The following is a 20,949-nucleotide window of genomic DNA, read 5'->3' on the forward strand; positions in this document are numbered from 1 at the left end:
GGAGAGATGGGTGTCTTGTGAATTATAATATTGTATGATAGCTAGAGAGATCGGTGTCTTTTGTGAATTATAATATTGTATAATAGCTAGAGAGATGCGTTTCTTGTGAATTATAATATTGTATAATAGCTATAGAGATGGGTGTCTTGTGAATTATAATATTGTATAATAGCTAGAGAGATGGGTTTCTTTTGAATTATAATACTGTATAACAGCTAGAGAGATGGGTCTCTGTTGTGAATTATAATATTGTGTAATAGCTGGAGAGATGGGTGTCTGTTGTCAATTATAATATTGTTTAATAGCTGGAGATATGGGTGACTGTTGTGAATTATGATATTGTATAATAGCTAGAGAGTTGGGTGTCTTGTGAATTATAATATTGTATAATAACTAGAGAGATGGGTCTCTGTTGTGAATTATAATATTGTATAATAGCTGGAGAGATGGGTGTCTTGTGAATTATAATATTGTATGATAGCTAGAGAGATCGGTGTCTTTTGTGAATTATAATATTGTATAATAGCTAGAGAGATGCGTTTCTTGTGAATTATAATATTGTATAATAGCTATAGAGATGGGTGTCTTGTGAATTATAATATTGTATAATAGCTAGAGAGATGGGTTTCTTTTGAATTATAATACTGTATAACAGCTAGAGAGATGGGTCTCTGTTGTGAATTATAATATTGTGTAATAGCTGGAGAGATGGGTGTCTGTTGTCAATTATAATATTGTGTAATAGCTGGAGAGATGTGTCTTGTGAATTATAATATTGTATAATAGCTAGAGAGATGAGTGTCTTGTGAATTATAATATTGTATAATAACTAGAGAGATGGGTCTCTGTTGTGAATTATAATATTGTATAATAGCTGGAGAGATGGGTGTCTTGTGAATTATAATATTGTATGATAGCTAGAGAGATCGGTGTCTTTTGTGAATTATAATATTGTATAATAGCTAGAGAGATGCGTTTCTTGTGAATTATAATATTGTATAATAGCTATAGAGATGGGTGTCTTGTGAATTATAATATTGTATAATAGCTAGAGAGATGGGTTTCTTTTGAATTATAATACTGTATAACAGCTAGAGAGATGGGTCTCTGTTGTGAATTATAATATTGTGTAATAGCTGGAGAGATGGGTGTCTGTTGTCAATTATAATATTGTTTAATAGCTGGAGATATGGGTGACTGTTGTGAATTATGATATTGTATAATAGCTAGAGAGTTGGGTGTCTTGTGAATTATAATATTGTATAATAACTAGAGAGATGGGTCTCTGTTGTGAATTATAATATTGTATAATAGCTGGAGAGATGGGTGTCTTGTGAATTATAATATTGTATGATAGCTAGAGAGATCGGTGTCTTTTGTGAATTATAATATTGTATAATAGCTAGAGAGATGCGTTTCTTGTGAATTATAATATTGTATAATAGCTATAGAGATGGGTGTCTTGTGAATTATAATATTGTATAATAGCTAGAGAGATGGGTTTCTTTTGAATTATAATACTGTATAACAGCTAGAGAGATGGGTCTCTGTTGTGAATTATAATATTGTGTAATAGCTGGAGAGATGGGTGTCTGTTGTCAATTATAATATTGTTTAATAGCTGGAGATATGGGTGACTGTTGTGAATTATGATATTGTATAATAGCTAGAGAGTTGGGTGTCTTGTGAATTATAATTTTATATAATAGCTAGAGAGATGGGTGTCATTTATAATATTGTTTAATAGCTAGAGAGATGAGTGTCTTGTGAATTATGATATTGTATAATAGCTAGAGAGATGGGTGTCTTGGGAATTATAATATTGTATAATAGGTAGAGAAATGGGTCTCTGTTGTGAATTATGATATTGTATAATAGCTGGAGAGATGAGTGTCTTGTGAATTATAATATTGTACAATAGCTAGAGAGATGGGTGTCTTTTGTGAATTATAATATTGTATAATAGCTAGAGAGATGGGTCTCTGTTGTGAATTATAATATTGTATAATAGCTGGAGAGATGGGTGTCTTGTGAATTATCATATTGAATAATAGCTAGAGAGATGGGTGTCTTTTGTGAATTATAATATTGTATAATAGCTAGAGAGATTGGTGTCTTTTGTGAATTATAATATTGTATAATTGCTGGAGAGATGAGTGTCTTGTGAATTATAATATTGTATAATAGCTAGAGATATGAGTGTCCTGTGACTTATAATATTGTATAATAGCTAGAGAGATGGGTGTCTTTTGTGAATTATAATATTGTATAATTGCTGGAGAGATGAGTGTCTTGTGAATTATAATATTGTATAATAGCTAGAGATATGAGTGTCCTGTGACTTATAATATTGTACATTAGCTAGAGAGATGGGTCTCTGTTGTGAATTATAATATTGTAGAATAGCTGGAGAGATGAGTGTCTTGTGAATTATAATATTCTATAATAGCTAGAGAGATGAGTGTCTGTTGTGAATTATAATATTGTATAATAGCTGGCAAGATGAGTGTCTTGTGAGTTATAATATTGTATAATAGCTAGAGAGATGAGTGTCCGTTGTGAATTATAATATTGTATAATAGCTAGAGATGAGTGACTGTTGTGAATTATAATATTGTATAATAGCTAGAGATGAGTGTCCGTTGTGAATTATAATATTGTATAATACCTGGAGAGATGAGTGTCTTGTGAATTATAATATTGTATAATAGCTAGAGAGATGGGTGTCTTATGAATTATAATATTGTATAATAGCTGGAGAGATGGGTGTCTTATGAATTATAATATTGTTTAATAGCTAGGGAGATGGGTGTCTTGTGAATTATAATATTGTATAATAGCTAGAGAGATGAGTGTCTGTTGTGAATTTTAATATTGTAGAATAGCTGGAGAGATGATTGTCTGTATTGAATTAAAATTATTGTTCGATAAGGGTTATAATGCGGATATTTGGCATGACTATATTCAAATCTATTACTCACAGTTCTGACTGACCATATATCCCAAATAGCGAGGCTGCATCATGATATGAATTCCAAAATTCGCGTGAATCCAATTCAATAATGCATTGGGACATCAGGCTCTCGGGGTGGTCGCTATGTCTGTGGGGAAAGCGGCGTTTGATCAGGCATGCACACGATACATCGTGTGTGAGACATTGGGACGAGGAAGCAAAATACTTTCACTAAGCTCTACCCTGACGTTAAGTGGGTTTATGAATTGTCTTTTCAAAAAGCGTGAATCGCATTCACTCATGCCAACCATTTTCGGCCACGTTCTAAAACAATGGCCACAGACTTCCGGATGTGAATTCTGACGGTGATCTATACCGGCTAGAAATGTGAATCGTGTTCGCAAAAAACACACAGCATTGTAAGGCTGTGCTTATAACTACAAACTTCTGAAAAGAAGCATCGTCGAATTTGGGCCACCAAAGATGATTGATTTATTTCAGAATATTTCTTCATATTGGAGGAATCCGATGAGATGTACAACTCTTTTTCACAGATGTCAAATAGGGGCGGGTTAGTACAACAACAACAACAACTGATAATACAAAACACGACAGGAGTGCAAATGATAGGCAAGGCTAACACATCGCTTACAAATACATACAAATAAAACTGAACTAAACATGTGTTTTTTAATCTTGTCGTGTGAAAGCAATTACCACAGTACTTGACGCAATGTAGAATGTCAGGCTGACCCTGCCCTATGATGAACGGTCTGGCTCATAGGGCAGGGTAAGCCTGGTACACATTGCTTCAAGTTCCGTGGTAAATGCTTTCAGACAATATGTAAACCTCATCATCAGTGAACCAAGTCATTTGTCTCACATGGCATCTGATTAAAAAGCCGATACAAAGCGGACAAGAATCGCTGTCGGTTAATGGCATTAATTAATATTCCCTGCTGCAGTCCGCATCACTGCATAGAGTATTAGAATACAATTTAAATAAATACAACGGGAGACACGTCGGACGATGGTTTAACCCCTCGCATTCCCACATACAACAACAACGACAACAACAACCAATCAGTTCTGTATTTTCCCAGCCATACATACAGGAATTCGTTGGCAAGGTGGTTAGGAGATGTTAACTCCCTCGCCTGGTATGCAGGAGATTGTGGGTTCGATCCCGACCCTGACATCTGCTGCATATTTGGAGATTGCAGCGTCTCTCTCATCATCATCACGGTGGCTAGGAGATGTTGACTCCCTCGCCTGGTATGCATGAGGTCGTGACTTCGATCCCGACCGTGACGCCTGCTGTACATTTGGAGTTTGCAGTGTCTCTCTATTCCGGTGGTCGTGTGGATTTCAACATCACGCGTTTAGAGTATTTTGCTGCTGTTATAAATTTCCACACGATGATGATCAGTCCCACTTCGTTGAGCCACCATTAATGGCCAAGTGGCTTCTGAAAAAAGAGCTACATCGCTCAGTGGACCTTACCTTGAAAAATAATAATAATAACACAATTGTTTATAGTTTAGTTTATATTGAGAGGTAGCAGGTGGAACACGGGGAAGGTACGCGGGTTTGCTGACCTCGTTTGAACTCTCAGGAAAAGTCAGTGGGCTTGGGCAGGTCACGTGGCTAGAATAAGCGACGATGGGGGCGCGATGGTCAAGACTGATGATGGAGTGGCAGCCAAGGAATGGAACGCGTCCGAGAGTGCCTCAACCGAGGAGATAGGGCGATGAAATCAGCTCGCGTGCAGGTGCTAAGGGTCCGTCCATAAATAACGCCACGCGATTTTGGACGATTTTTTTACCCTCCCCCCCCCCCTCGTCACACGGCGTCACAAAAAGTCAGACCCTCCCTCAAATATGACGTCACAAAGCTCTGCCCCCCCGCCCCCCCAAAAAAAAACATGCTTCAAATCGCTTTAAACTATTGTCATTGTAGTACGTATTTAATGTGGCGCTGCACTCTGATGTTGTAGGAGAAAACATTTATAAAAAAATATATATTATCTATTGAATTAAGTAGAACGTGTTGTCTATATTTATTTAAAGTTGCGCATTTTGATGTGACGTCACATTTCTCAACCACCCCCCCCGCCTCGTCACACATCGTCACAAATGTCTGACTCCCCCCTCCCCCTAGGTGCGTGACGTCATTTATGGACGACCCCCAAGCGGATTGCGGGGGTATGCTTCATCCAGCAGTGGATCGCTCGTGTCCGATGATACATTACGTGCAGTGAGCGGGATGTATTGACGCTGGGAAGGAGATGCCACGTAAAATACAAATATTTACCGTACCACCTTAACAGACTGTTGGGGCAAGTGATGTTTGCGAGCACCCATTCAGGCCGGCACGGCACACGAGGGGATTGGTGGCCAGCCCTATGCCTGGCCGCCGTTGCCTTCCCACTGCTGCTTACACACCGCACCAGGTACCCATTTACGGCTGAGTCCACCTATGGGAGACCCAGGAACGGGTTCAAATATCCGCCACTGTCATTGGTCGTGAGCGGGAATCGAACGTGGGTTTCAACAGATTCAGGGCACAATGCGCTAACCACTACACCACGGCTTCCCGTCTGCACACCACACACACACAAAGAAAAAGACAAAGATCCCCCGTATAGCCTGAACAGACTGTTGAGGCAAGTGCTGTTAGCGAGCACCTATGAAGGCCGGCATGACACACGAGGGGGTAGGTGACCAACACCACGCCCGGCCACCTTTGTCTCCCCAGCGGCGATGTTCACACACCGCACCAGGTACCCATTTGAGGCTGAGTCGACCTAAGGGAGGCCCACGACCGGTTCAGATAATTGTCGATGGTGTTGGCCGTGATCGGGACTCGAACTCGGGCCGCCAGGTGCGTAGCGCAGCGCGCTAAACACTACACTACCGCTCCGCACACACACAGAGACACACACACAGACACGTGAGTCGTGAAATGCGTGCGCGCGCGTGCGTGTGTGTGTGTGTGTGTACGTTGCGCCATCAATCATCATCAGCCGCCACCGCCGCATTTGCTGACGGCACAGCCTCGTGTGCAACCAACGTCCGCGTTCACCAAGAGACCGGGGGTGGGAGGGGGGTCGTCCATTGGCGAGGCACCGCTCCTATAGCCCTCACGTTTGGCAATTAGCGCCATTCACTCATAGCGCGCGTGGTTACCACCGCAAGCATCGCCGCCGCCGTGAAGCAAGACGCCGTGCTGCACCAATGAGCGGCCGCCTTGCGGTCGCGTCACAAGGTGGGGGGCGCGACGTCGCCACGTGCTTGGGTGTACTCGGCGGAGGTCATTTGCGAGGACTGTAAAATGGAACGTCGGACTCGAATTGTAAACGTTGTGGATTTTTACTCTCCAACACGCCGGTGTGCTGTACTCGTAACGAAGTGGCACGTTCTGTTTGCGTGACAACCCTTACTAATTGGCTGTGTCGGGCGGTGGCGGGTTTAACGACACAACATTTATATTTTTTTACGCGGTCTCACCCAGAAAACCTCTACTGTGGACACTGTAAAAAGCTCCACATTTGGAGAAACGTAGGTAGATCGCAACACAAGCAATCGTCATCAGGTGGAACAACCGAAACGTCGTGATCTATTATAAATTTTTCTTCCTACGTGACTTTAACCGAAAGAACCAAAGAGTATGGATTCCTGCAGTCACGAAAGCTTCAAATCAAGATTTGGAGAAACCTTTAGGGCCGTGACGCCGGCACGCATTGGGCTCATCGAGGTACTAATCAACGCCACGTGACGTTTAACGGGCGCCGTGACGCACACGGCGCGTGGCATTCACGGTCACACAGCACGAAGCGGCGTCATTGACCGGGGCGGCCTCATTGACTCAGGGGCTCGAACCGCGTGCCGCTGGAACGAGCGGCGAACGCGGCACAATGCAACCTCTCGGTTTCAATCTCCGCACATCACAGACGCACACTCTGCATTACGAACCAGAATCAGAAGCAAGAATATTTCTACCCGAGGAATCCGATGAGCTATGAAGGGTTTTGTTTTTTTTCATACAGATGTCCAGTAGGGGCGGGCCATCGCACGGCGGTCAGAGGCGACCATCTCCTAAACCAGTGGACAACTCAGAAGAGCCCAGAGTGTGACCAATCTCACACCGCTGACCGCATAGCAACGGCAACAGTGTACTGTGGGTCTCTGTGCGAAGCTGCGAGGCTCTGTGTGAGTCTATGGGTCTCTGTGCGAATCTATGAGGCTCCGTGTGAATCTTATGAGTCTGTGTGCGCGTCTATGCTTCTCCGTGCGCGTTTTATATATCAAACCCATGCACCGCATACTAACGGCCACTGCTCACTTCATTCAATTATGGGTCTCTGCGCGAATCTATGAGGCTCTCTGGGAGTCGACGGGTCTCTGTGTGTGCGTCTATGATTCTGCATGCGAGTCTACATCTCGCACCGTGGACAGCTCCATTCCACTCTGGGCATTGCACCGGCCGCTCTTATATCGCACGAGCATTGGTTTGGGCCAGCAAAGTGGCAACGCTCTACGCGGGGAGGGTCAATCGATTGGAACCGCAAATGCCTCGCCAAGGAGCATTAAACCATCACGCGGATTCCGGTCATCCTCGCAGCAGCAGCAGCGGCGGCAGTGACGGCGGCAGCGGCGGCGTTTGGCTGACCGTCCGACAAAGGCGGCGGTCACCGCATCGCACGCTGGCGCTTTCGGATGCGCTTCTGGGGCCGTCTGGAACGCTCTTCCCTTCCGATGTTAGGAAGCCACTGGGAGCTGCGCTCTTTTAAATCATCATCATCTAGATTGACGAAACTCATTTCTTTAGAACTGCTTTTTGCGTTCAGATTATTGTCCTCCCTCCCCCCCCACGCCTCCGATTAGCGTGGTTGGCTACGCACAGCACAAAAATAAGTTCAACACCCATGCATAATGCCATTCCTATCCGTTGGGTCTTTCGGTAAAGTCACGTAGATAGGTTAAAAAAGGTAACAAACCTATGAACCTATCCACGTGACTTTAACGAAAGACCCCAAAAATATGAATTCCTGTGGTCACGAAAGTTATAAGGCAAGATATAATGCCATTCTTATTATTCTGGGGAATAACAACGGAGTGGAAGCCTGAGAGTAGAAGATGGATACGTCCACCGAGGAGATGGAGCGATCAAGTTTCGTGTAGGTGCCGGGATGGATTGCTACATCGTAGGATCGAGAGGTGGCTGCGGATTTCGGAAGCCTTCATCCAGCAGTGGACCGATCATGGCTAACAATTATTTAATTAGTGGTTGAGTTACAGAACATGTTGTCGTATATTTGAATACGCTTGTTTCGAATTTCAGATTTCCAGCCCTTGTAGAACATCACTGGAATGCACAACAGTCACTCAGATCCATAGCCACTCTAGAAGATAATTAAAAATCACAGCAGTCACTCGGCTCTTTAGCCCTTCTAAGAATACCATTACATCATACATCAGTCACTCAGATCGTCGGGTCCTCTCGAACTACATCACTGGAACATAAATCTTCCCACTCGCTCGCTCACTCGCGGTAATGTGCATTACATAGACTCGGTGGAGTTCCACTGATAGAACAACACGATTTCTCCGCGGTAGAGTAATTACACGCGAGCACACAGAGGCACGTCGATTGTGTGAATGCAGAGGAATGCTACCGTCGCCGCTGCCAGCACGGCCAACAGTGTTGCACGGCTGAATGCAGCTCACCCGCTGTTTACAACGATCTCCCGTGCAGCTTTCACCGACCTGGGGAAAGTGCGGTTAGCGAGCACCTATTAAGGTAACCAACACACTGCACCGAGTAGTTTTACAAGGCTGAGTCGACCTAGGGGAGGCCCAGCAACGGTGCAGATGATTGCCGCTGATGTTGGCCGTGAGCGCTAATCGAACTCGGGTCCGCTGGATTCATAGTGCAGCGCGCTCACCGCTTACACTACGTACGGTGCGAAAGAAGTCCAATATACATACAAAGATCCACCCCCCCCCCCGTATAGCCTGAACACACTGTTGCGGAAAGTGCTGTTAGCGAGGTACCTACGAAGGCCGGCACGGCACGCGAGGCAGTGCGTGGCCACGCCCGGCCGCCTTTGTCTCCCCAGCGCCGATATTTCACACACCACACCAGGGTACTCATTTGAGGCTGAGTCGACCTAGGAGTAGACCCATGAGCGATTCAGACAAATCGTACGCGTCCACGCACGTGCACACACACACATTGCGCGCGCACGCGCACGCGCACGCCCGCACGACAAACCTGCTTTTCGTAATTGGCGATGTTCACAGAGAATCCCATTGCTCGATCCGTCGTGGCAAATCGGTCGCTGGAAGTCGTCGTGGTCGTCGTCGTCGTCCCCCGATGTCGCTCGTCGCTGCCGTTGCTGAACCGGGCGCTGCTCTCTCCTCTCGCTCGATCCGCTCCGCTCTGCGCCCGCGTGCTGCGCGCGTTGCTCCACGCCGGTCCGCTCGGTGCGCTGAATGCAGTGCGCGCGTGCGCGTGCGTGTGTGTGTAGGTGCGTGCGTGTGCGCGTGCGCGCGTGTGTGTAGTGACGTGGGGGGTGGGGGGGAGGGAGCGGTGGCTCAGCGGTTAGCGCGCTGCCGCGCTACGAATCCGGCGACCTCCGGGGTCGATTCCGCCAACACCGGTGACGATTATCTGAGCCTGGTTCTCGGGCCTCGCCTAGGTCGACTCAGCCTCAAATTAGCACCTTGCGCGGTGCGTAAACATCCCCACCGGGGAGACAAAGGCGGCCGGGCGTGGTGCTGGTCACGCACCCACACCCCCTCGTGTGCCGTTCCGGCCTTCGTAGGTTCTCGCAAATAGCACTCGCCCCAAGCAGTCTGCTGAGGCTGCACGGGGGGATCTTTGTCTTTGCCTTGACGAGGACGCGGCACGCGTGCACACAGACACACAGAGCGCTATAAATATGAACGGGGCCCGGGACACGCGGGGGCGTGCCGTTGCGCGGGTGGAGAGAGAGAGAGAGGAGGCGCGATCGATGTCTGCGCGCGCGCGTGTGAAGGATGATGCCCTGGTGGTGTTAATGGTTTGAACGCGCTGGAATTTCAATGCAAGAGATTCGATCTCCAGGCGCGGTATGTGACAACAATGGTACAGGGCTCCTTAAATTTCCATCGGTAAGATACAAATTTGCTTTAAAAATATTTTTTTGTTAGTGATTTGCTCACCTCCCCTATACTTTACAATCCTATCGTGTTTGTTGTATTGTTTGTTGTATTGTTTGTTGTATTGTTTGTTGTATTGTTTGTTGTATTGTTTGTTGTATTGTTTGTTGTATTGTTTGTTGTATTGCTTGTTGTATTGTTTGTTGTAATGTTTGTTGTATTGTTTGTTGTATTGTTTGTTGTATTGTTTGTTGTATTGTTTGTTGTATTGTTTGTTGTATTGTTTGTCGTTGTAACGTTCTGACCCGCCCCTACTGCACGTCTGTCAAAAAGAGCTTCATAGCTCACCAGATTCCTCCAGTATCAATACATATTCTGATTCTGGTACAATACAGGCGATATGCATGTCCACCCGTGTGGGTAGACGCCCGCGTCTTCCACGACGTCTGACCAAGCGTGGAAGAGTTGGGGAAAATACCGTCCAGAGGGCCTCTGGAGAGCTCCCTCTAGTGGAAGCTTTTCAGCCAGCAGTGGCGTGGGCGAGTCGTTTTCGGGGCCGCACCTTTAACTGTGCCGAGAGATGCACGACACGTGGGGGAGCGGTGGCGCAGTGATTAGCGCACTGCGCAATACCACCTGGAAAATCGAGTTAGATTCCCCGAGCACGAGTAAATTGATCTTCGTGCCAAATGTCTGAACCGGTCCTGCGCCTCCCCTAGGTCGGCTCAGCCTAAACAAAATAATACCTCGTTTGATTTGTAAACATCGCCGCTGGGCGGGCAAAGGCGGCCGGGCGTGGCGTTTGTCGGCCGCCCATCCCATCGTGCTTGCTAACGGCACTTGCCCAAACGGTTTGTGTCACCTATAGGGGGAGGCGGATGGGCACACCTGTCAACACAGTCGACTGTCTCTCAAATGCACCGTGGCACATAGGATGGGTCGACGTGAGTTGGATGCGTGGGGAATGAGTGGCATGGGATCTTGCACGCATCATCGACGGCCATGATCAGTCCGCCGCTGGATGAAGGCCTCCCTCCTCCGCGCGCACGCTCCGCGTGAGTCGTGGACTCTGTTTGACCATACTTCACCGTACGCGGCAGGAGCATCGCATTTGGCCGCGCGGGTTGCCATCAACGCTTCGCGGTGGGGGGGGGGGCATCTCGTGCCACTAATAAATAAATAAATAAAAAAGAGGATTCGAAGGTTTATGGCCAGCCGACAATCCATATATATAGATAAAAAACTATTGAGTAAATAAATAAATAAGCATCACCCAAAAAGCGGAGCATGCACAAACAGATCGATAACTCATTCCCCTCGCGCTGTGCCCGTTGCGGAGGGGAAAAAAAACACACACACACACAAATGAAAGAAGCTCCCATACAGCCACACTTGCCAATCACGAGCTTGCCTCGCTTTACGCGGGTAGAAGAGCGTTCCGAAAAGAAAAAGGGAGCGCACAAAGCGAAGCCGCGCGAGACAGCAAGTTGCCTCTACGAGAGTGAGCGAAATGATGTGGTGGGATGCCGGGTTACAAGTTAAAATCGTTATTACTGTTATTGTGACACCAAAAGCATCGCTTTCAGCAATTGGCAGACCAAGCGCGCAGCGTTCGTAAAAGCCCAGTCGCATACGTAGGCAATCAGTTGCACGCACCTGCAACCGGTTGCGAGAAGTTGCTTAACCGATTGCTGCCAGCAGAGACGGACTCGATATAATTACGAAACTAACCAGGCCTTACAAATGACTTCTTGAGCACATCAAGTACATACGGCTGTGTCTAGGGTCAAGCTCCTAATAGCAACACAAATCTATGCTATCGAAAAAAACCTCAACACATTCGTCAATAACATTGCGTTGAAAGAAAAAAAATATATCATAGGGGACGTTTCGGGCAATGCCCCTTTTTAATAGCGAATTAAGAAGGCCCCATGCGCTATAAAGAAGGGCAGTTGCCCGATACATTGCCACATATTTGTATGTTTTCATTCAGGGTCACGGCGTTGTCGACGAATGAGTTGAGTTTGTTTTTTGTTAATTGTGCTCGAGCCCCGCTGCCAATGCAATAGCATCGTCCAAATAATCATTAGTTTAACTTCATACCACGGTCCGGTTCATCGTCTACATTACCACCCCACCGCGGACAGAACGGACGGTCGGACAGGGCCTAACGCACACGCGCTTTCAACTTGATTTGGGGATCGTTAATAATATAATGAAGAGGGGTGTTTGGTGGCCCATCGACTCGTGGCCATCGCAAGCAACGCGCCGCCTCCTGCGACACCAATCTTAATTGCGCCTCCTAAGCGCCCTGAATGTGATCGCTCAATACCGACTCGTTAGACCCGGGCACGTGGCGAAGCGAGGCGGGGGGGGGGAGAGGCATTACTGGATGTGTGCACTGCTCATTGATTGCGTTTAAGACCACTTGGTGAAAGTGTGAAAGTAAAAAAAAACGATTTCAGTTCTCAAGCGACACATCTAAATGGTTGCGCAGTATCAGCATCATCATCAGCATCAGCAGCAGCGACACCATCAGCACTCCCACATGAAGGCCTCACAATTACAATCGTCATTGTCCATTTCCAATTCGCTGCTGTATGAAGGCATGCTGAACATCATCATCATCAGCAAAAGCTCATGTCTTTTTCATGTTTGGATGAAGGCCTTTCGTATGTATGTAATTTGAACTTTGACACGCAAACTGATTTCATTGCCACGGTGGATGTGGGATCGGACGTGTTCTACTCTATGGCTGCCACTCCGTCATTATCATTCTCCAGAAAGTAGAATGACGTTATGTACGTTGAACTTATTTCGCACCGTACGTAGCCAACCCTTGCAAATTATCGGAGGTCATCATCAAAAAACTCCCGGCCACCTGGCCTCGATTCCTGACCACGGATCGCTAACAACGCCAGTGGCGAGTGACATCAGAACAGCTGCTGGGGCTTCTTCTCGGTCCACTCCACCTTTAAAAGCATGACGTGTGAACACCAGCACTGAGTATGGACAGAGGTCTTGCGGCCTGAATGAGCGCTCGCAAACAGAACTTCCTCACACAGTCTGTAGAACGGATATACGGTTGGAAGGGAGGGGGGTTTGTACTGCTGCGTAGGCGATATATATTTGTTTTTATTTAAAGCTTTCGTGACTGCAGTAATTCATATTCTTAGCTCTTTCGGTAAAGTCACGTTGAAGGGAAACAATAAAATAATAAAATATATATAAAACAATAAAAATTCTCACGACGTTTCGACCATAACACAAACGTTGGTTTTCAGACCTGATGATGACCGTTTGTGTTATGGTCGAAACGTCGTGAGAATTTTTATTGTTTTATATATTTTATTATTTTACTGTTTCCCTTCAACGTGACTTTACCGAAAGAGCTAAGAATAGGCGATATATTGTCTAGCTTTCCTTGGAGCTATGGGGATCATAGGACTCATGTGGTTTGAGGTTTGCCTTTTTCCGGGCAGACAACTGGAAAGATTTGGAGATTATCTGCAAGTGTCTGCAAAGTCGCAACATCGCAGCTAAGCCAGATATTCGGGGGTGGTGGGGGGGGGAGATTATGAACGGGGGAAGTCCAGACCACAAATCAAGCCACGGCTGAACATATGGAAGTTCAGAAAGGTTGTGCCGGTGTCACTCAGCGTTTGAGAAACTTGGAGTTGCTTTGTTTTCGGGCCGGTTTTTAAAAACGTTTTGGACTCGTTCCCGACTCGTGGTTTTTGGGTCGTGTTGCCAACTCGTTAAATCGGAAAATCACCAAACGAATAATACGTTGCTAGGTAGACCTTATCAATTCGCTCAAATGTCACGGGATCATTTGCCCGCGTATTACAACTTCGTGAACTGACACGGGAAGCCGCTGGATATATGAACTTTTAAATCTAGATTGAAAATTCATTTCTTTACAACTGATTTTTTTGTGTGTTTAGTTTGTTGTCCTTCCCCCGCACATCCGATTCGCACGGTTGGTAGCGAAATAAGTTAAACATAGCGTACACACACATACATGATCCTCAACGTGTCACGAGAGAATTTACCCATGCAGTGGCACACACTCACACGTGACCTCGTCGCGCGAAGTCGCGAATTGCTTCGAGGCTATTCTCTTTGCTAGGAAACCCAAAAAAGTCGCTCGATCCAGTTCACGACATTGAATACGAGCAGTGGGCGGGGCTACCTGAAGTAGTGAGCGGGGCTATGTGAATAGTGGGCGTGGCTACCTGGGGTAGTGGGCGGGGCTATGTGAATAGTGGGCGGGGCTACCTGGAGAGTAGTGAGCGGGGCGAACTGAGTAACAGGCGGAGGGCTATTCAAGTAGTGGGCGAGAATACCTGGAGTAGTGGGTGGGGTTAACCGAGTAATGGGCGGAGCTTCCGAGTAGTGGGCGGCGCTACTGGAATAGTGGGCGGGGTTACCTGGATTAGTGGACGAGGATAGCTGGGTAGTTGGTGGGCGGGGCTACCTGGATTAGTAGGCGGGAATAACTGGGTGGTTGGCGAGGCGACCTGAGCAGTAGGGGGCGGGGTTATCCGAGTGGTGGGGCGGGGTTAACGGACGATTGGGAGGTGCCGCTCGACGGAGGGAGGTGTGGCCACCTCGACCGTGCCTCCCCCCGAGACGTCGGGTGGCTTCAAGCCGCAAGCTCTTCCCTGTCGCGCGAGCGTCACGTGATGAATGGTCTAACGTGAACTCGCCCACGTGCTCATTGAACGTGAACTCGCCCACGTATTAAGTCCCCCGCCGCCGTTCGTTCCGTGCCGCTGAACGTGCGAGGCGACCTCGCACTCGGCCCAGCCACGATGCACTCTACAAAACGCTTTCAAACGCGAGGATCTTTCCTTCGACTGAGATCATCGGCGGCCTGCGTTCGAGCGCGTTCATCTCAATTAAAAGACAAGGTTGCTCCAAATGTGCGGGATAGAAACACAATTATCATAATGAACGCCGTATGCTTCGGCTCCCCGTCGTTAGCATGTAAAAGTATAATTTGAGCCATTAGCATCGTTACAATAGCATTACTGAAGCAATTATCAGACGGCGCGTGCAGTGTGGGTACAATTACCTCTTTGAGCGACGTGTGCATGTGTACATGATGCAGAATTACGTACGGCACTCTGTCTATCCACTGCTGGATGAGGGCCTCATCACGCCGAGTAATTTGACCATATTTCACCACGCTGCGCAGATTATATTTGCAAGACGGCATTGGCTACGTTCGGCGTTCGAAGACAGGGTTGACTCAGGGAAGTGAGATGCGGGGTGGAATGGTCAAGCATAGTTATTCCAGACGGTAATAGCCAAATTATTGCTTGAGCTGGGATATATCAGATTATTTAATTAAACTATAAACTATTAAAACATTCTACCAGGTAAGGCCCCACTGAGCTATACAGCTCTTTTTCAGAAGCGACCTGGCCATCACAAATGATGGCTCAACGAAGTGGCTTACCGCATTAACGTAATTTTTTTTAGCAGCCAAATACTCTAAGCGCGTGTTTAGAAACACGGAGAGAAAATACCCGGAGCTCTCAGAGAAAAATCCACGCGACCACGGGGAAAGAGAGACACGCAAACTCCAAATATACAGCAGCAGGGGTCAGGCTTGAACCCACGAATTCCTGCATAGCAGGCGAGGCAGATAACAGCTCACCACCGCAGCGCCCAAACAATGTATCACTCGACTGATTAACCGTTCGACAATTTCTCGACTAATTGAATAACACGAAAAATAATTCGAGAGAAAAAAAGGTCGCACGTGTGCCGCTGGACGGGAGGTGATGCATGGGCGAGGTGCTAATGTGTGACCGGAGTCTTCAGCCGCAACTTGTGTTAGGGGTTTCCCGCTTTTCGGGCCCGTCACTTTGAAATGGGCCCGCGTAAAGGACCCCAATTAAAGGTTGCCGATCACAATTATTGTTTTCGACAAATCGTCAACAAAATTCGTACATAACCTGCCACTTCGCCACTATCCTTCATCATTGGCCATTGGTCTTCAACAGTTTGAATTGTCATCAACCTGCGCGTGTTCTCCGATCCACGTGTTCCTCTCGACCCAATGTATTCATCTACCCAGCACTACATCTACGTGATAAGAGCCGCGGGTTCATTCGCGACCCTCCGAGTTTAGTCGATTTTTTTCACTCCACATTGAGACTCAACACGCGTTCATATTATGATTTGTCCGCATTCAATTTCCACATTGATAAGGCCACTTTGTTGAGATATCATTTGTGGCCAGTTAGCTTCTAAAAAATACCTAATAGCTCAGTAGGCTTTACCTAGTAAAATACAAAAATAAACTATGTTTATTTTAAAACTGTTTATTTTTATTTTAAACTATGTTTATTTTAAGTTTATTTATAGTGATTTGCTTACCCTTCCTATCCCTTGCACTCCCGTAGTGTTTTTTTATCGTTTATTGTTGTAACTTTCAGAGTCGCCCCAACCGGACGTCTATGAAAAAGAGCTTCTTAAATCAACGGATTTCTCCAGGATTAAACACAGATTCTGATCGTAACAGCAGTGAGCTACGTGGGCAGCAGAGGGCAGTACAGCAAAAACACGACGTTGGTTTCAAGTGCTCCCTCCCTCATTGCTCCCACTCTGTCTTCAACAACAGCCCCGCACGGAGCAGCACATCCGTTGAATGTCAACTGTAGACACGGACAAAGATCGCCCGTAGAGACGTGCTGGCCGCTTTGACAAGTGCTGCATAAGATAACACAAATACCAACAACTCTAAATCCAACAATGGACAAAGACCTCTCAAACAATGGTCAAGCAGTGCCGATGTATGTATGTTGAACTTCTTTCGCACCGTACGTAGCTAATCGGAGGCGTGGGAGAAGGGCAACAGACCAAAGGGAGGTGGGGGACCGCGTTACCGTTTCCGAAATTATTTGCCACTGACGTTCTATTGGGAATCGAATTCGGATCGAGTGGTTCATAGCCCAGTGCCCCAACCGCTGCACCACCGCTTCATCCAAATCGCTGTCAGCGAGCATCTATCGCCTACGCGGCCGCCTTTGTCTCCCCAGGGCCGGTACTCCGCACCAGGTACTGATGTTAGGCTAAACCGGTTCTCGGGGCTCAGGACTGGCTCTAATCACACTCGCCGCGTGATGCTGGCCGTCGCCAGCATCACGCGTCGACACGCACAAAGACTAAGAAAGATCCCCCGTGTGGCACACACCGCACCAGGCACTCATTTGAGTGCGGAGTCGACTAGGGGAGGCCCATAACCGGTTCAGATAATTGTCGATGGTGTTGGCCGCGATCGGGAATCGAACTCTGGTGGCCAGGACCGCAGTGCAGCGCGCTAACCGCTACACTATCGCTCCCCACACAAACAAAGACAAAGATCCCCCATATAGCCTTAACAGACTGTAGGGGCAAGTGCTGTTAGCGAGCACCTATGAAGGCCGGAACGGCACACGAGGGGGTGGGTGGCCAGCACAACGCCCGACCGCCTTTGTCTCCCTAGTGGCGATGTTTACGCACCAGGTACTCATTTGAGGCTGAGTCGACCTAGGGGAGGACAAGGACCGGTTCAGATAATCGTCACTGGTGTTGGCCGTGAGCGGGAATCGAACCCGGGTCGCTGGGTTCATAGCGCAGCGTGCTAACCGCTACATTACCGCTCCCCACACACACGTACACACACACTTACACACACACACGTACACACACGTACACACACATGCATGCACAAATTCACGCGCTTACCCCGTGTCCCACATCCATTACCGCCTTCATTGTATGTGACATTTCATTTCCTCGAACGAGCGCATAACGACCCTATAAAAAAACACACACACACAGAGTCTCTCTAAATCTATCTCTCTTCCCTAATTTGCCTACGATATTGATTGCGCGACCGTGAGAGGCGATGTGCTAACGATGATCCCCACGCTCCGCTCTGCCGGCCCTGACTTTTAGTCGCCTTTCACGCAAGGCACCCACCCACGCTGCCTTTTGTCGATCGCGCGTGAAGTTCTATGGCTCGTTATGATGGCACCTTTAAAGGGCCGCGCCTTCATTTGCGTTCAAGTGAAACTGAAACAATGAGAATAGGGTTTTTTTTGCCCTTTCTGGCAGTGAAACAGGAGGCGTTACGATGTTTTAAAAACCAAATCGAAACCTTTTGCAAGGAATCAAGTTTCGCATTAACCGCCCGTCCCTTTTTTGGTGAACGTGCAAACAAAGATGCTCTGATAATAATATTCGGGCATTGTCTTTGAAACGGATTTGCCTACAGCAGGTGACAGCCTTCTTTAGGGCCTCGTCTCACCAGTGTCAGACCAGAGAACGCCAAGAGGCGAACAGGACAAGGACAATGCCACCGTCAAGGCATTCATAGCTCGGAGTGAGCAGCTACGAAACGGGACCTTTTTTGCCAGTATCAAACTATGAAAAAACAAGGTTTTTACCCTTTCAAGCTATAAAACAAGAGTTGTGTTAAGATGTTCAAACACCAAATATAAACCCTTTTTCCAAGGAATCACGTTCATACTTTGATACTGGCAAAAAAAAAGTTCCCATGATGTAACTGCTCACCCCGAGCTATGAATGCTCTGACGGTGGCATTGTCCTTGTCCTGTTCGCCTCTTGGCGTTCTCTGGTCTTGACACCGGTGGTGAGACCGGGCCCTAAAGAAGGCTGTCAATGCTGTAGGCCGATCCGGTTTTTTTTTAAACAACGACGTATATTATCAGATGTTTTTGTTCGCATGTTCACTACAAGTACTGTGCGTGGTTAATGCAGCAACTTGATTCCTTGCAAAAGAGTTTCTGTTTCGTGTTCGAACATCTTAACACAACTCCCGTGTTATTGCCAGCAAGGGTTAAAAAAAAAAAAACCTTTTCTTAGTTTTTTTTTACATACTTGGATACTGGCAACAAAGGTCCCATTTGTGTAAATGAAACGGAGCCTGCGCTTATCCGGGGGCAGCACCACGTCGTTGGAATGGATGAAGGCTGGGCCAGGTTTGGGTTTGGGAATAATGACGGCGTTGCGAGCTACGGACGGGCGGAGGGAACGCGCTCGGGGTGGACGCTCAACGTGGAGATGGAGCCGCGGAACGCGGGGTTGGTTGAACGTCGGTGGCGGAGGACAGGAGCGGTTTTTTATAGAGACACGCACTGAGCCTGCGGAAGGGAATCGAACTCAGGTGGACGGGTTCAAAACGGAGGGGCGTCGCGGTGGCTAGGAGATGTTAACCACCTCGCCTGGTATGCAGGAGGTCGTGGGTTCGATCCCGACCCGGACGCCTGCTGCTGTAATTGTCGAACGGTTAGTTAGTCGAGTGATACATTATTTGGACGCCGCGGTGGTGAGCTGTTATCTGCCTCGCCTGCTATGCAGGAATTCGTGGGTTCGAGCATGACGCCTGCTGCTGTATATTTGAAGTTTGCGTGTCTCTCTCTCTCCCCGTGGTCGCGTGGATTTTTCCTCCGGGTCCTCCGGTTTTTCTCTCCACATTTAGAATCAACATCGCGCGTTTAGACTATTTGGCTGCTATGAATTTCCACACGATGGGCCACTTGGTTGAGCTATCATTTGTGATAGCCAGGTCGCTTCTGAAAAAAACAGCTACATAGCTCAGTGGGGCCTTACCTGGTTAAAAAAAATAGTTTCGGTTCTTTTCCATCATGGCTCGCGTTGCTAATATTGATATGAGAGGTCGATCAGAGACCGTATAACGCGGGCTGAAGTGGCAATGAGCGTTTAGAAAGGAGACCGGGCTTGGGCAGAATGAGCACATCAGTGGCAGCCAATCAATGGACGAGGGGACGTGCATGAGAGAGATGAACGTCCGGCGCGGAGATGGAGCGACGAAGTCCGCTCGCGAGCGGCTGCTTTGACGTCTGCCTGCATTTCAGAGCCGTGGACGGCATAGCGACACAACGGGGTGGACCGTCATCCAGCAGTGGGTTGATCATAGCTGACGATGAACTTGTTGATCATGATGATGATGACTATGCATAGAGAGTTTTGTCACATCGATGTGCACTGAAACGCGACGGATGAGCGTTTAAAAAAATAAATCTGTGAAATATGTCTGCGACATACGCGCTGACACGCGTGATAAAACTATGATGATGATGATGATCCAGAGAAAACTTCACGCACGATTATCATTGATGTGCGTTTAACTTTTTTCGCACCGTACGTAGCCAACCGTGCTAATCGGAGGTTGCTGGAATTGATGTTGCAGTCCCCCCCCTCCCCCCGCTCCCCCACACCCCGTCATCCTTCTCATCCCGTGGCTCGGGTCCACTGGGAGGTGTCGGCCTCCGACCGCGACTCTCAACGTGAAGCGACGCACCGAGCGGACAATGTCACGACCTCAGCAGTGGGTCAAGTTCTCGGGACGTTGACTTTGCTCGCGGGCAAGTTCCAATAGCGCCGTGTTTCTTCATTGCAAAGGGCCCGCGGGTAACTGTCGGGCCCCTGGTGGCCTTGAATGCGGCCAGTCGATACCCCGACGATACGCGCATTTGGAAACACCACCCTCATCGTCGTGATCCCGTCAAACCCCACGCTGGTTTTAAATGCGCGTGGCAGCCCTCACACCGGCGATGTCTCATCGGCGATGGTGGCCCTCCCCTCTGAAAATGAGTGCAGAACAACTGACATTGATGATGAAGGGTTTTTTTCTTATTTTTTTTGGGGTGAGATCGCGTGAGAATAAATGTGTCGAAACCATCCACCACCCGACGCAGCCAATTAGTAAGGGATTTGTCACGTAAACCAAAACGTGTTTGGTTCTTTCAGTAAAGTCACTTTAGCAAAATAAGCAAAGAGCAATTCCTGCAGTCGCGAAAGCTTCAA

At 47.6% G+C, this 20,949-nt stretch overlaps 1 protein-coding gene across 1 annotated transcript in view; it reads right to left on the reverse strand.

Annotated features, from left to right (window-relative positions):
- The window catches only part of LOC116954451 (schwannomin-interacting protein 1-like), a 310,676-nt gene extending 300,780 nt beyond the window's left edge, over nucleotides 1-9,896 (reverse strand). Inside the window, exon 1 of the mRNA XM_032974973.2 lies at nucleotides 9,230-9,896. Coding sequence (XP_032830864.2) covers nucleotides 9,230-9,268 — 39 coding nt within the window. The 5' untranslated portion in view covers nucleotides 9,269-9,896. The remainder of the gene's footprint in view (nucleotides 1-9,229) is intronic.
- Nucleotides 9,897-20,949: the final 11,053 nt, after the last annotated feature.

The sequence above is a fragment of the Petromyzon marinus genome, chromosome 55, assembly GCF_048934315.1.
Source record: "Petromyzon marinus isolate PM22_M1 ecotype Great Lakes invasive population chromosome 55, UKy_Petmar_22M1.pri1.0, whole genome shotgun sequence".
NCBI classification, from domain to species: domain Eukaryota; kingdom Metazoa; phylum Chordata; class Hyperoartia; order Petromyzontiformes; family Petromyzontidae; genus Petromyzon; species Petromyzon marinus.